Source organism: Lytechinus variegatus, chromosome 5 (genome assembly GCF_018143015.1).
Source record: "Lytechinus variegatus isolate NC3 chromosome 5, Lvar_3.0, whole genome shotgun sequence".
NCBI classification, from domain to species: Eukaryota; Metazoa; Echinodermata; class Echinoidea; order Temnopleuroida; family Toxopneustidae; genus Lytechinus; species Lytechinus variegatus.
This window is the reverse complement of record NC_054744.1, coordinates 37,729,885-37,746,070: the sequence shown is the minus strand read 5'-3', so window position 1 is coordinate 37,746,070 and position 16,186 is coordinate 37,729,885. Positions and strand designations below refer to the sequence as shown.

General features: G+C 37.1%; 1 protein-coding gene across 1 annotated transcript; it reads right to left on the bottom strand.

Moving 5' to 3' along the window:
• Window positions 1-1,989: 1,989 nt before the first annotated feature.
• Window positions 1,990-14,510, bottom strand: LOC121416072. The gene is made up of 5 exons (XM_041609522.1): window positions 13,723-14,510; window positions 12,294-12,561; window positions 10,284-10,499; window positions 4,019-4,180; window positions 1,990-2,709 (listed from the first exon to the last, which is right to left on the bottom strand). The coding sequence occupies exons 2-5, from the start codon at window positions 12,531-12,533 to the stop codon at window positions 2,410-2,412; spliced, it is 918 nt and encodes a 305-aa protein (XP_041465456.1). The 5' UTR covers window positions 12,534-12,561; window positions 13,723-14,510; the 3' UTR covers window positions 1,990-2,409.
• Window positions 14,511-16,186: the final 1,676 nt, after the last annotated feature.

The following is a 16,186-nucleotide window of genomic DNA, read 5'->3' as shown; positions in this document are numbered from 1 at the left end:
TGAGTTTATATCACTATTACCCTGTCAAAATCCATCTAAATTTCCAAAAATTTACATTATAGTTCAGACTTATACACAAAGGCCCGTATTCTGAAGTCAGGTTTAACTTAGACTCAGGTTTAAAGTTGTGGTTTAAGTATGGGAAGCCAAAAGTATCAAATTTTTAAATTAAGTTGTACGTTTCTTATGTTTACTGTGCTCTTTCCTGATTCATCGATGGTGAAGACAATAATCTATATATACTTCCTAGACAATTATGAATGATTTGAGAGCCAAATGAGCTGAAACATGATATCTCTACCATTAGTGATTTATGTATTAATTGGCTGTCCATACTTAAACCACAACTTTAAACTTGAGTTTAAGTTAAACCCGACTTCAGAATACGGGCCTTAATATGAGAAACCCGCTCATACTGCTATTTGTATGCTCTTTAAAGAGTAGCAGCACCTTCAATTTTGAAAATTGATAATAATTGGATTTATATAGCGCTTTTTTTGAAGAGGTTCAGAGAAGAGAGGTTTTGAAGAGATGGAGGGAGTTTGTTCCAAAGACGGGGGGCAAGAGATTGAAAGGAGTTGAAAGAATTAGGTGTGAAAATGGACAAAAACAAATTTAAAAATTCTAAATTTATGTAACAAATTTAAGAAGTAAAATAAATGTACTTTATTCAAAACCCATGTCATGTCATCAGGGGTTCATGTTTGTTTCCAAACTATCTGCATTTTTACAGAGTAAATGTGCTTTAAAAACAAATCTATATAAGGGAAATTTCTACACTACTATCCCATTTAATCAAAATGAAGGTCATATTCGTCATACTCTGCAGAGTAAAGTTTTCTAGAGGTAGAGGTGTTTCAAAATTTGGTCCATATATTATTTTCAACTAATAGCTTCGTAAAATAACACATTAAAATTTGCTGTTTCATTGCCAATGACTGGAAAAATAAGTTAAAACCTGTAGCCGGTCTTATAATCAAGTAAATTAACGGGAAACTATCAATTAGAAAGAAAAAAATGATCAGCGTTTATGGGCATGATGCATCATAATTCATCACTTCAAAATAAATATGCAAAGATTTAGAACACAAATTATTGCAGATTAAAATTATCAACTTTTCCTAAGATTCAATAGAAACACCGCCATCTATTGTTTTGGGGAGCAGCAGATGGGTGGCTCATCATAGTCATCAATCATGTCCATATATTAATCAACAATGTGCTATTTCTATTTCGGAAATACTTAAGGACACCGCACACCTTACGATTGCTCTGCGACCCGATTTTGGAAGAAAACGTAGTAGAATTTAATGATAATATTGAGACATGGAGTATCTTACTGTGTAATGTTCTAAGTCATCATACGAATACTTATGCTCAAATCTGTGACTACGCTATCATCCTTATTAGAATAAAATAATGTAATATCTAGTCGTAATGACGCGATAGCAATCGCACGACTGGCTACGATTTAATACCAATTTAACCTTTAGTCCAAAATAATGGCTGGTAATCACCCAAAATTGTTATATAAGCATTCTTTTAGTTAATTCTAACCTCAAATAAAAGGAACTTTTCATTCAAATATTTAGAAAATTAGCAAAATGCGATTTGTTCCAAAATCGGATCGTGGTCGTAAGGTGTGCGGTGGACTATAGAAGTTCTCCAAAAGGACAAGCGCGTACAAAAAGTTCCATAATGAGCGTTTTGTTTCTTCATATAGAACTGTTATTTGAATCATGGAGTACTTTTCATGTAGCGGCAGCATGCAGCGAGCTCTATCCTGTGGGTATTACATCGATGATCATAGTAATTAGAAGGATAATTTCTTAAAAGATATTAGGTATTTTATAGATAAATTACTATGGCTTCAAGTTCAATCATTCCACATTTCTAACATGAAAAGCGCCATCTTTGTTCTCTCGAAATTGACTTTTGCAGCTCTTCTTAGCATTGCCAGGAAACTTTGGGGATAAATGCACCAGATAGATATTCTTAACCAAGTCCTCATTTTAGAATAGATATGATTAATGAAGCGTCTTGGATGTAATGGAAGTGTAAGATTATCAAAAGATACTTCCATCATTTCCGTGCAGTCTTAGCTGGCACCACTACGGATCTCAGTCCACAAGGCACGTGTAGCAAAAGTGTAGTTTCAAATTCGTCAGTCTTTCATTTATGATATCGATAACCATTGTTCTATGCTTGTCACTCTCAATGTTAAACTTTATTTTGTAGAGGAAATGTTAGAACTTCACCACATTTCGTAGATTTTACATGATTCTCGTGAGAAAGTAGCGACATCAAAAGAAGGATAACATAATGATACACTGAAAGACAAGCAAGTTCTTCGCCAAAGAAAACGCTCATAATGCCCCAAATGCATCTGCAGTAAGGGTCAAAGCTTTGTCAGACTTCATCACGCATCGTAGCTTGAGCATTTTTCTTATGAGTGGGTGGTAGGTCGAGGACAGTTTCGACAAAGACACCATTGGTCCTTGGCTTCGGTACTACTTTCGAAGGCAATCTCCGATGGCTATGTCCCTGATGTATCTCTTCGTCTAGTGTCCTCGCTACATCTTCAGGAATGATTTGTATAGGATCTATCTTTGTCTTTTTTATACCCGTCTGTGGCAATGGATCAGTGTTGTCCTGAGGTACTAAGATTGCTCTGGGTGTGTCAGCCTTCATGCCATAATACGCCTTGAGCTGTAAAAGAGATAGGCACACTATTTAACTAAAAATATGACAATTATAATTTCTACCTCAACTTCAGATAGTTTTGTGTTTACCCAGTTCGTGTTTTCTGTAAATTACAAACTACAAATATATCCTTACCAAAATTGATTGTATTCAGTACAATGACCCAGATGTATATTTCTATGGAGCAGCAGCTCTGTATTTCGAGCCGCCAATAAACATGATAAACGTGGGGAAGATTTCGAGGTCATTTCATCTCAAATCTTACCTTAAAAGGTTTTGCATGGATTAAAATAAGAATATAAAACGAAAGTATCTTAAATCATCCACGATCAAGCCTTATGACAAGGCCTCGCGACTTGGCTCTATTCCTCGTCAAACGGTGACTGAGACGAGACTAGCAGCCGACGAAGAGAACTGGCGACAAAAGAGTGAGCGCGAGAGGGAGCGACTCGAAATCATCGCACTCACCATGCTCACTCGACTTTTTGTTGAGAGTCTTTTTTCCATTCGGTAAATATGTGATATAAATATCACAACAGACACAGGGCCTTGTTTAATGGCTATCCGCGACCGTGCTCGAGGAGGTCCCGCCATATTGCCTGCAGCACATACACCATTGTATTTACTTTGAAAAGGGTAATTATTCATTATAAGTATAAAAGAAACATACACTTGCTGTACATTATGAACTGATGAATTAAAAAACCCGAGTAGGATATGTCGCATCATGTGACCCGTCGGATTAAACAACGGCATGTTTAAAGTTTTATGTAATTTAAGAATGTGAGCCTATTTAAACGAGATAAGGATATTTTTGATGATAAGAACATTGATTTATTTCTTTCAGGTTCTCAATTTCATATCAAACAAGAATGGCATGTTTACGCGTTCCAGTATCATATTTATGCACTGGAAGGATTTGCTATAGGCTGCTATGTAGGTGCGTCACCCGGATATGATAAACGGATGTATGAAAATGGGACATTGATCTGCCCGGCGGTAGAGAAGAAGGTGCCAGAAAATGCATGTTAAACATAAAGAAAAGCATATGCAGGTGATGATGGAAATAACTATTGGTGTGACTTAGTATAAGTGTAACAGGGATAACGGACAAAGAACAGAGACAATCAATAAGTGAATCTTTGAGATGAGGTGATCACGGGTGATAAACTTACAGGTTGAAATCTACGTCTGTCTCGAGATCTTCCCCCCCCCCCTCCTTCCCTCCCCGAAAAAAATGAAAGAATTATTCTTCACTCCTGCCTACTATTCTGAATCTTAGGGAAATGGGTCCCAATTCTTCCAGAAAATTTACCTTGTTAATCTCATCTTCAGCAGCCTCGCCCTTTTCAATCGCTCTTCCAAGCTTAACTGCCAGAGCTTCGTTCTCCGTTTGAACGAGTCTTCTCTCCGCTCTTACCTCTCGTAGAATCTCTTCTAATTCATCTGCCCTCGCCTTGGTGTTTTGGTAGCTTGTCTTGTTTTGGCATTAAAGGAAATAAAAGAATGACACGATGAAATTATGAAAATGAATATACGTTCCTGGCCCTGGTAAAAAAAATAATGCAGCGTCGCTTTAGTGATTCGCATTGATAAAATGACTGAATCTAATATTTTAACAATAATTGTTGAAATTGCTCGAATGCTCTGATTATAACGGGCCGCGGAAAGGGTGGTACCGATATCGTACAGACCCTTCGGAACGTCCAATGTTGATGAACATGGATAGATAATGAGAGAAAGCGAAAAAAAAAATGTTTCCTTTTAGACATTTCAAGAAAATAATGGGTAATAATCATTTTGGAATCAGTATATTTCCTTCAACCCTGGATAATCCCGTAAAAGGTGTTATTTGAACAGCAAGTGCGTCAAAGGAGGCAACATTATACTGCTTAACCTATTTCTGTACTTGGATACGTTTTACAGAGCCGTTGTGGGTTATTATGAACCAGGCAAACGACTGATTTCGGCCCATCAATTTCTCGTCGAAAGCTGTCCAGGGGCACTTGAGAATGTTGTGTTGAATTACGAAGTCGTGTCAGAAATCCCTCGGATCAGTATGCTCTCTCGGATTTCTCCCCGACGAGAGAGAAAGAAGTAGAAGACATGAGTAGGATCGCTAAGTTATAGCCATGTTTGTGTCGCCGAGTAAGATGCATTTTCACATAATCACATTCCCTGCATGTAATTTAATTCTAAGGACCCATTGATATCGACCAGTGGTGGACTCCATTTCCTATGCAACATACGGGCTAGTACGAAGGGGGCTATGTGCCAAAAGCATATAGTAAAAGCAGGAAGGGGGATAAAAGGAAAGAAAGAGAGAGAGAGATCACTAGAGCACAAAAAAGAAGGAAAGAAAAAGGGAGAATTGCTTATAGAGAGATGGGAGTATAAACATGGATGAGAGAGCGAAAGAGCGGGATAAATGAAACCGAGCGATGGTTTCCAAAAAGCAAAAATAAAATCGTAAAAGCCATAGTAGTCACTGTGAGAAAAAAAAGTCTTAAAATCATCGCCATCTGTTACCATATCATCGAAAATCGAGATCTTGTAAGTACTGGCGTTTCCTATAAAAGGTTCGGTCCCATGCACAGCACTTACGGGTGCAGAGAGGATGCAGAACGGAAAAGAATCTTGCCATCCGTTGGAAAACGTTATGTATCCGTTGTGAACTCTTTGCAAACGTGTTTCATATTGTAACGCAGTTACAGTCTCTGATTTTTGTAAAAACGAACCCTTTCAACGTATTTCGGATAGTGTGAAAAAGAGAGGAATGGAAGTGAGAGCGCGATAGAAAAACAGGGGGAAGGGAATTTATAACCAAGTGACATTATTAATAGATGGTGAGGTAATTAATCTAATACTTATTACATCACCCTCTATTAATAATGTAATTCGGTTATGAATATACAAGGGCCTCTAATCAAACCAATACAATATTTGCATGAGTCAATTACTCTACAATTAGCAATAACAATTCCCAAATCAAAGCGAACGAATAATCCCCTCGAATACGGTTTAATCCCATACGCAGATCGTATTATTTGGAATACTTCACTCAAGCGGAAGTGTCCTATCACTTTTCCTTCCCCCTAACCCCCATCTATACCAAAAATGATAGGTTGAAAATGACACGGGATATGCCCAATAAATCCATTTATCTCTGACAGAAATCTATAGTGCCAAACCACGCGCCCCTTGTTGCTAGTATAACTTGTCTATATTACACTGACATGCGCTTGTGGTAATGTCATGTTGGATTTGATGAATAGGGTGGAGATCAGAGGAAAGGGATCTAGATAGCCCCTAGATGGACAATGTAAAACATACAGATGTGGCTTACACATTCTGTATTTTCTACTTTTTGATGCTGTAGGATGATTTTACATCAACATCTTCGTATTTGAATGTTGCTTTGTCATATGTATTGACCAAATATTTCAAATTCAGGAAGTAGCATTTTATATGTCAAACAACTGCAAACCTCTATACGTTTTCTCTTTAAGATAAAGTGCAAATTTTCCTATATAATTTCATTTCATTATCGGTAATATTCATAACGCTTGGAATAGATTGACTTACACACACAAACGTCAAGCAACTTTCATTTTTGATGCGTAAAAAAGGGGGAATATCCCACAAACTGCCCCGGTGCATGCATTTTATGCAATTATGTGTAGGTCAGCTTGATCTGGGATCTCTGGAGTTGATAATTATAATGGGAACCTTAAGTATGACTGGCTGTTGATCCGTGTTCCCCTTGTAGTTTCTTCTTTGCTATTCCCATAAATAGTAAGCTCTCATGCATACGGGTTCAGGTGTAATCGTAATTTTCAGGAAATATCCATTAACAGGTCCATTGAACCTGACCACTGTATTCGACCGGTCTTTTTGGCTCATTTCCTTCTAAAAAATAAGACTACGCCTCTGATTCGAAAAGTCAGATTTCCGTTTATGCCATGGCCGTATTACACCTTGCGGCGAAGGACTCCGTCGAATTTCAGTTATCATTTTGATTTAAGGCATCCCATTTCAAGGCCAAAAAGATACTTTCAAAGATGCAATTGGATACACACAGGAATGCATTCGGGACGTTGGACATGAACGAGAAAATAAAAAAGTTGAAACGAGTATGAAATGTTAATACCAAGATCTCTGATTCGTGGGAGGCTTAATGCTCCTATTCCTTAACCATACCCCCCCCCCTTGATTCAATCATCTACATCGTATCATCCGCTAAAGATAAGTTTTGTACTATTGAAAAACAGCCTTGGTCTTGAGTGATGTTGTTAAGTAAGTAGTGTTGTTCAGGTCCTCTGAAGGGGTCCAGAAACTCTGGTAGTCAGGAAGTGCTAGTGTACGTATGCGTAGGGATATGACTCTAAAAACTGAAGTGCTAATTTTGAACTTATTGTCCTGGTATAGTGACTGCACTTTGAGGGCTGATTTTCTAGTTCAAATTTGAATGACTAAATCAGCAGACATTATACAAGGATATTGCTAAATTTGCACTTAATTTTTTAAGAGTGTATGGGTCATATTAAAGTATGCGGAGTGTGTGTGTGCTTTTCGAAGAGTTATAATTATGATTAATTGTTTTATATGACCAAATACATTCTTCATTGAAATGTTCGACAATTAACCAAAAGATTTGCACTTTCTTGAGGAACTAATGGCGGGAATGGTTACTGCATTGATCGGCCGCACTCACGTCAAACCTCATTACGTTCAAAATCTTAACTTTATAATTTTAGCATACCTTCGCTAATCGTGCAAAATCAGCCATATTATACTGATGAATGTGGATGTTACTGATGCAAAGCAATAACGTAGGAACATGGACAAAATTTGATTAATCTATGACATGTAGGTTGTCTCCTTTAAATCACGCTTTGAGCCACGCGCGTGAACATCCAATCCTCTAACAATAGTGAAAGTTTTTTATGATCTCGATTGCAGATTAGGATGCTTTTGGTTTCAAGTTCTTTTCTTTCTCATCATGCTCATGATATACCTGTCCTTTCTGAATATAAACATCTCTGTTTGTTTCTTGAAAAGTCAGTGCTGACGCATTGCCCTTACATTTCCCATGATTACGTATATCAAGTATCCAATTCGACATTTTACAAAAATGGAGACAACCATTTTTGAAACAGCTAAGATATAAAAGATTGAAATACTTTTCTTTCGGAGACCCTGCTGTCTTTTCGTGTTATGTACAGCTTCTTACAAGATTCCCCACCGTCAATTCCAGAAACATTGCAATTTGAAGAGGATATCGGTGACATTTGGATATCGGCTAACCCGAAGCTATGGAAAAGAGGATGCGCCACAAACATGCAAATGGCAAAGCTAGAACATCGCTAATTAAGAGCAACAGACATTACAAACGATAGAAAGCGAGGGATTAGAAGAAAAGGGAGCCTTACGCCGCAGGGTCCATGTATGTAACATATCTGATTTCCGCTTCGTAAAGGTTTAGGCTTCTTACTGCTTGGTGTCTTCCTTTGATGAGCTTGTGACGGGTATAATGTAAAGTCTGTAGAATAGACTACGAGACGAGTCGAAAAGAACAATGGTAGTTACCGGAGAAGTAACACGACATAGAGTTGAGGTTAAGATTGTAAATTAATTTTTGGTGTGTGTATTTGAGCTTTGTCAGACATGTATCAATCAGATATGATTATTTCCATCTGGGACCGACCTTTTACGTCACCATCCAAAAGATGTGACCAGGGTTCGAACCTCTGCATCAATTTGTAATTTCCCCACTTAGCTTGGATTATGGGCACACGCCACAACGCCCAGTTTTGGTTTAGAATAATTAAAAAATAAGGATTTGAGTTTATTTACTGCTGGGGGCTAGATATTTATGTTTGGCTAAGTGTGCAGATTTTCCATCGGAGCAAATGTCGCCGGAGCAAATGTAATAGAACCTGTTACATTAAAAAAATCACTGAGGCATCTTGGAATAGAAAAATAAAATGTCGTTGGACTGGGGATAAAATGAATTCTTTGGAACGTTTCATGAAAGGACATTTTTTTGTTTCATTCGACAGTTACCATAGCAACATCCCATCAATATCAAGGGAAAATGTAAGCTCGGACAACTTGTCGGACGAAAAATGTTAGTAAAGGCTTACCCGTGGGAGTATTTTATGAAAAAATTAAGCTGTAATTTTCATAGACACGTTGCTCTGTCCCAATCGGAAGCAAGATTTCCGTAGCTTATAAAAATAGTTATCTGGTGTGATGCCCCCTGGTCCCTTCAATGCACTGTATGAACCTGAACGAGTTGTGAATCGACACACTCAAAGTTATTGACTTAGGTGATCGACTTACCTATGTGTTTGGTCTCATTGAATATAAACAAAATATAAAAAAGTCGATGGAACGATGAAGAAAATAACGTAGCGCCATTCTTGAGGCGAAGTTCATAACCCTTTGTACCTTTTATCTACAAGTATACGAACCATTCTCAGGTTTTCAGGTATGCCAAGTGCTATAGTTTTGAAATTATAGGGCTATAATAGCACCCACATGTACGCATATTCCTTTCTTATAATAATAATAATATGCAACATTTATATAGCGCTTAATACAAATGTTTCTAAGCGCTGCATACTATTACCCCGGCTTAGCATGGCTAACGATTTCTTATGGTTGCTATGCCGACGTATGTTTCATCATCTCTCATATATCTGCCAACATGACTGTTCTCTATGAATTTTAGTCCCTTATAACACAATTTCTATGAACTGTATGCTGATGGTAAATTGAATCACATTTTTTTCTAAATAATATGAAAATGTTGAGATATAAACATTTAACTTGCATAATATCCAAAAGACTTTTGCGAATGGTTTATCATGAAAATAACAAATTCCTAGCACTCTCAGAAAAAAAAAATATTTAAGAGATTTTCCACTTCAAAAATTTCCCGATTGAACAGAAAATGTACAAAAAGCAAGTTTTATAACTATCATTTAATTATACGTAACCAAACTTACATTAGGCGTATGAATAAAGATCAAACTTCTTCAATGTCTTTTCAGGCGTATATACATACCTGTGCCTAACATAAACGAATAAAAAACCACTCGTACCACAACTTGATTAGGGGGCGTTTGCTTCAAATTTCCAATTCACCGCAAGCAAGCATGGCAAGATATGCAAGTTAAGTCTTAATGACTACCACAACACCCACAACATGATCCTGTCTAATCCAACCTTGCGAATATAATAAATCGATTGCATATCATTTGTTTTCGGGTTGGGGAAATTATTTTACAGGTACTGATTTGCCTATTATGAATGAAACGATTAAAAAGGGAATTCGCTTTTATTTTCAAGCTATCAACAAACTCCAAGAAAAGCTAAGATTTGTATTTCCATTATCTTCATTGCTCAAGAGCAACAGGTTTAGTTTTCAACGTTATTATCACAGAATGAACATGATGATGGTGATGGAAATAGTAGTGATGATGACAGTAATAATGACGGTAAGTCTCTCGAAAATTTGTCAAAATACTGTACTTGCTTCTAAAATTGCATTTTTTTATGACAAATGTACTTACGAGCGCTTTGGATCCTTCTGTCAGGGCTTGATGCAGTCGATCGTCCATCTCTGTCTTGGTACGTTTTGCATTCTTGTTCGCTTTATCAAACTCGATCCTCGTGTCAAGGAACTTCTTGGAGACTAGCTCAAGCTTGTTCGAGAGACTCTTCTTTTCATCTTCTAACTTCTTTTCCTTTTTCTCACTAGCTTCAAGTGAAAGACGTAAATTCTCGATCTGAAAGTCACAAGTTTGTACAAATACCACACAGTATTAAGCAATTAAACATGAAATAAAGCTTAGACCCTACATACTAGGAGAAAAATGAAGAAAGAAATGAAGAAGAATACTAATAGAGTTATTGGTTGAGGGAATTTGTAGTAGACCATTATTCAATAAGGAAGAAAAAAATAGGTCGTATCCCCTCCTCCTCCCTATAAAAAAATACTTCGGCTCAGCCCACGCTTTTGCATTCGGTGTCATTATGAGGACTCGGGTTAGCAGTTCATCACTGTTCATTACGTTTTCATCGTAATCCAAATTAAACTATTGAGTATGCCTATACATTATCAATCATTAAGCGAATCTCCCAAGCACGTGTATTAGGCTCGAAGTGATTTAATAGTGTGTCAAACTCTGAAATGTCGGTCAAAGTTAAGGTGACACAGGTGCTTTTTGTTGACTTGCTATGCTGACTCACGCCCTCATTTCCTGAGCGGGCAACCCACCCGCGTGAACATTCACGATAAACTGGGGACCTGACCTTATAGGAAACACGTGTGAAAAAGTACCGACTAGTACTAGGAATGATGATTTTGTCGTCTGCTATGAGGCATGTTGACGGCAAATCATGTACTTGTTCAGGTCCATTACTATAATTATGACAAGAATGATTAAAATTTAAGGTGGATTTAGAGTGAACAACATTTCTGAGTTACCCCAGAGATCGTAAGTGTTCAGTTCAAGATCTTAATATTCTCATTTCAGTGTTTTCGAAAAATGGCTCCGTCTTATCTGTCTGAGTTACTTGTAAATATGAACCTGTTTGGAATCTTAGATCACTTCATAAGGATTTATATATTGTACCTGTTGTTAAGACACAGTTATGGTTAACGGGTGTTTGCGCACGCAGCGCCAGAATTCTGGAATAGTATCCCACACAACATGCCCAATTGAAGTCAAGTCTATACAATAATTGGGCAACTCAAATCTGCATTTAACACCTTATTTATGTTTCTGATAATGATATCATCATAGCATTACCAGGAACTTTCCTTCATTTGTTCCTATTTCTCCGAACGCGCATTGAGACCTTTGTAAGGTGAAATGTGCTATACAAAAAACTGTTCTTATTATTATTATTATTATATTATAAAATGATCCATGAGCTGGTGATATTTTAAACGATCATTTCATCTCTCCCCAAGAGTTAGCTTCCACTCCCTGGAAGAGAGTTAAAATTACAATGATTTTAGTTTACAGTGAATTGGTAGTCAAACACTTTAACCACGTTGGAGCAATCTAAGACACACCATTATTACAGATTAACGACTGAACATGCATATTTTAAAAAATAATAAAAAAATGAAAACTACAATTCTCTCTTTCTAAAGACATGTCTATATGATTTGTTCATATTTTGAAGAACCCTATCTCATTTAGTTTTCATCTAGAAAAATCAGCTCAGCTCATTCGGCAACACGCAACGAATGTTCCAATTCCCTGAAAAATACAAACAGTGAATGGAAATTGTGTTCCAAGTTACTAATAGAAAATACCATGTACATGATGATCATGCGAGAGGAATCAGCACATCCCGATAACAACAAGTGATTAATATGAAAATGATAGATATTGAACGATTTAGACCTTTGATAATAATAATAACAAATAAACGAAGTACAGGGCAATTTTCAGAAAATTGCTGTGCACCCCGAAAACAAATGTATACGACATTCTCAATGCCGATGGCTGTGGGAGAGATTATAATCCCTTAATTTTTGTATAATTAAGATTGCCATATTAATTTACCTTCAACATGCGATGCTCATATGAACTCTGCACCTGGAAGTCTGCTGCTGTCCATCCAGAATTCGACATCATGAGGAGAATAAGAAACAACCCCAGGATAGCGATGATCGTGAAGAGGACGACGACCACGCTGTTATACTGGAGTTTGGTTAATGCCCCGGTGATCGACTTAACCTCAGGTCCCCTCATCGAGTACGAATCCCATATTAAATCGGAAATCGGTCCTCCACGACGCGTCATTATAACGTATTTTAAAGAGACAGTCCACCTTGATAATGGGGTATAATGTATACACTGTAAAAACGCTGTTTAAAATTTCAAGCACGTTGTTTAAGCCTGTCACTCTAAAAACTACTGTTTAAATTTTTAAAACAATTGTTTAAACTTTTTAAACAAGTTGTTCAAAAAGTTTTTTTTACTGTGTAACAAGTACGAATAGAAAACAGAACATGACGAACATTTGAACTACAACTTTCAACTTTAAGGAAAGGTTCATTTCAATCTTATTCTTTATACAGGAATTAATCCATAATCGAGATTTCTAGAATTCTTTCTAGTTTTCTTCCTCACAGAAACTTTTTAAACGGAGATCAATGACATAAGTAATTACAATGATCGCACTTATACAATAAAACTATGCAAACTGTAGTACTTAGGCCTATATCGTTTTGAACAATTTGAATTGTATACCCCATTTTTGGTTTGTAAATACCTGTACGTTATTAACCATACAATGGAATAAGCAGAAATTAAAATAAATTGAAAATGTAATTTGATGGTTTTTAATTGCCAAAAATTGGTATGAAATAATTTTACTTAAAGTTTACTTTCCTGTTGCATGCAGCGTGTAAGCAAGTAAATGTTTAAAAAACATCATAATTCCCCATCCTTATCAACGACTATGTATAATGCAAAATAATGCAAAATCGATGTTTCAATGAAGGTATCACTCTCGGTTCAAAATAAGTAACTGTGACAGGCTACATGTATGGATAAAATACAAAAAAGGAATGAATATACGACATGCGTGCCTACTGCGCAGTCCCATAATACCCATATCTGTCTGCATGTCTTGGCACTCAATTCAACCGAAACATTTAGAATCTCTCATATAGGGTTTAGTGAGTAAACACTCTAAAAAATGAAGTGCTAATTCAGCTCTTAAAGAGCGTGTATAGTGACTGCACTTCGGAGTGCTGATTTGTCTAGTTCAAATTTTGAACTAGACAAATCAGCACTCCGAAGTGCAGTCACTATACACGCTCTTTAAGAGCTGAATTAGCACTTCATTTTTTAGAGTGAACTCTTGAATGATCACGAATTGTCTTTATACATGTATAGTTTACATAACTTTTGCAAAGAAAACTAAATTTCCATCACATGAATTTACACGATCCCTCTTCGATGTATTTTTCAGTTCTTTAATTACCTCTTATAAATATCCAGCAGCAAACTGGATGCTATAGCTGATGCGATGCGGAAATGTGATGACCGATTTCATTAGAAACATGGACGCACATGAAGGTCTTTGCTATCCCCCTTACATCTCTAGCTCTGATGTAACGCGTGGGCAGATTCAATTTGCTCTGACCTGGTAATGTAAGGTCGTATCCAAAAACAGTTGCAGGAAATAAAGAAGCCTCCTTGGTTAATTTCATTCAATGCACAGACAAAATCCTTCTTCGAATGTTAACAATGATACCGAACTATATCTACTGACAGCGGCACCAACAAGTGACCGAAGAGATGATTATTTATTCATACTCGAAACTGTATTTTTCATTCATGATCTCGAGGTTGAATAACTGTCGAACGAAGATTGAAGAGCTTATCGTAATGAGAAACTAGGGTAAACACTTAACAGTCGTAAATCGTTGTGTCTTTCCATAGGTTGCGATGGCATGATCGAACGCCTCAAAATAGTTAAAGAATAACATGGAAAATGACAATTAACCGCTCCCCGTAATCAGGTCATTCTTCTGAGGTGAAGTTTGCCAGAGAGTGAGTAATTTCCTATTGATTGTATCAATTGAGCACATGCGATTATGTTCAACAAAAAAAACGACGCATGTAAATTGTGTTTGGATTCCCTAAACACCGGACTCAGATGTGAGGCCTCCCAAATCCTTGGATATAATATTGAACAATCACATAACCTCAATATAACACTCACGCCAGATCCATTGTTTAAACGAGCTGCCAATAAAGTAGAGGATCTCATTTAAAGGAGTCTTAAAGGACAACATGCTTCTTTGAGTGGCCAATCTGACAGGATCTTGTCGAGTGGAGAAGCCTTGAAAATGAACTCGTCGAAAGTTTGGGAACGAACTGAAAGTCGGTGCATCTACGGTAATGTTATCTCCCCCATCACAACGATCGCTTTGTAATTTAACCGGGTCTGAGTGATTTTGGGTAATGATAATGACAGTCCGTTTGAAAATGAGCCAAGTTCGGGTTCACCAGTTTATAACAGAGATGTCCATACCATTTCTTGTCTGACTCGTCATTGATGGTTGTTAATGTCTATCGACATTGTTAAATTTATTAATTGAACTTGGATTGGTCACAGGGCTTGCAGGGCAGCTTTACTTGGTTAATGGTTGGAATACGTACACTCTAAAAAAGGGGTTTACCCAATATTGGGTAAAATTAGAACATGCATGTTGGTTGGGTAAAAGATACCAAATATTTGCTAAATTGTACGCAATGTTGCGTTGAAATTTACCCTTTAAACATGCATTTTGACCAATATAGGGTAAAGAAAAAATACCTAGCAAGCATGCATGTTTCTTTTCTACCAAATATTGGGTATAATCTTACTCAGAGTTTTTAGAGTGTAATGACAAGCTGAAATAGGGTGGTTTTCTTAACCGTATGTTTCACTCAAATTAACCAGGGAAAATTGACGAATATTTATGTCATTGATGTATTTCCTACTTCAGTGAGGACAAATCTCAGAGAAAAATGATAACGGTCTTTACTTTCAAACATAAAAAACGAAGAAATATTACCTTTATGTGTAAGTTTCCCGTGGCGTATGACCCATCGCATTTTTTAATTTCCCAACTAGAAGGACCCACGCAGGGACGAGGTGTATATAGTAATAATATAGGGTATTTATATTGCGCACATATCCACCTTGTTAGGTGCTCAAGGTGCTCCTATATTACCCAGCTAAGTTAGGCGTTCACAGCGCACACAGCTTCTTGAGGAATTTCTTCCTACCGGGACCCATTTACCTCACCTGGGTTGAGTGCAGCACATTGTGGATCAGTTTCTTGATGAAGGAAATTACGCCATGGCTGGGATTCGAACCCACGACCCTCTGTTTCAAAATCCGGAGACTAATCCACTGGGCCACAACGCTCCATCTGATAATGTCGGGTGTATATTATCTACTCCAAAACATCCTCAAACCCATCCCACTCCGTTCTTCCTGACGCCAAGGCTCTAAATTCAACACAGAAAGAATAAAGATACGAACAAAATATTTATTAGCGTAGATTAGAATTAAAGAAGCTCAGTGTGGACGCACTCTATCTAGGCTAGGTACTTGTTCTATCATTTCTATGGGAAGGCATGTAAGGGGAAGCCAAAAGAGCCTCGTGACATTGAGACATGCCGAAGTATTTCCTTTCAGCTTAAATGTACATCCTACATGTAGGTTTGGTGATACTTAGGTGATATTAAGAAAATCGAATCTAGGCAAAAAAAAAAATTGTAGAAGTTTGAGAGTTTTCTTTTTTCGCAATTGGGGGCATCAAATTGCAATGAATCGTTTTGAGTCAGGAGTGTCAGGAACTACCATGATGAAGACCACTGGGCTAATACATGTATTTCATCTTATATATGCAAGAAAACATTCGACGACCGCACAAATGTGCCAAGGAAAG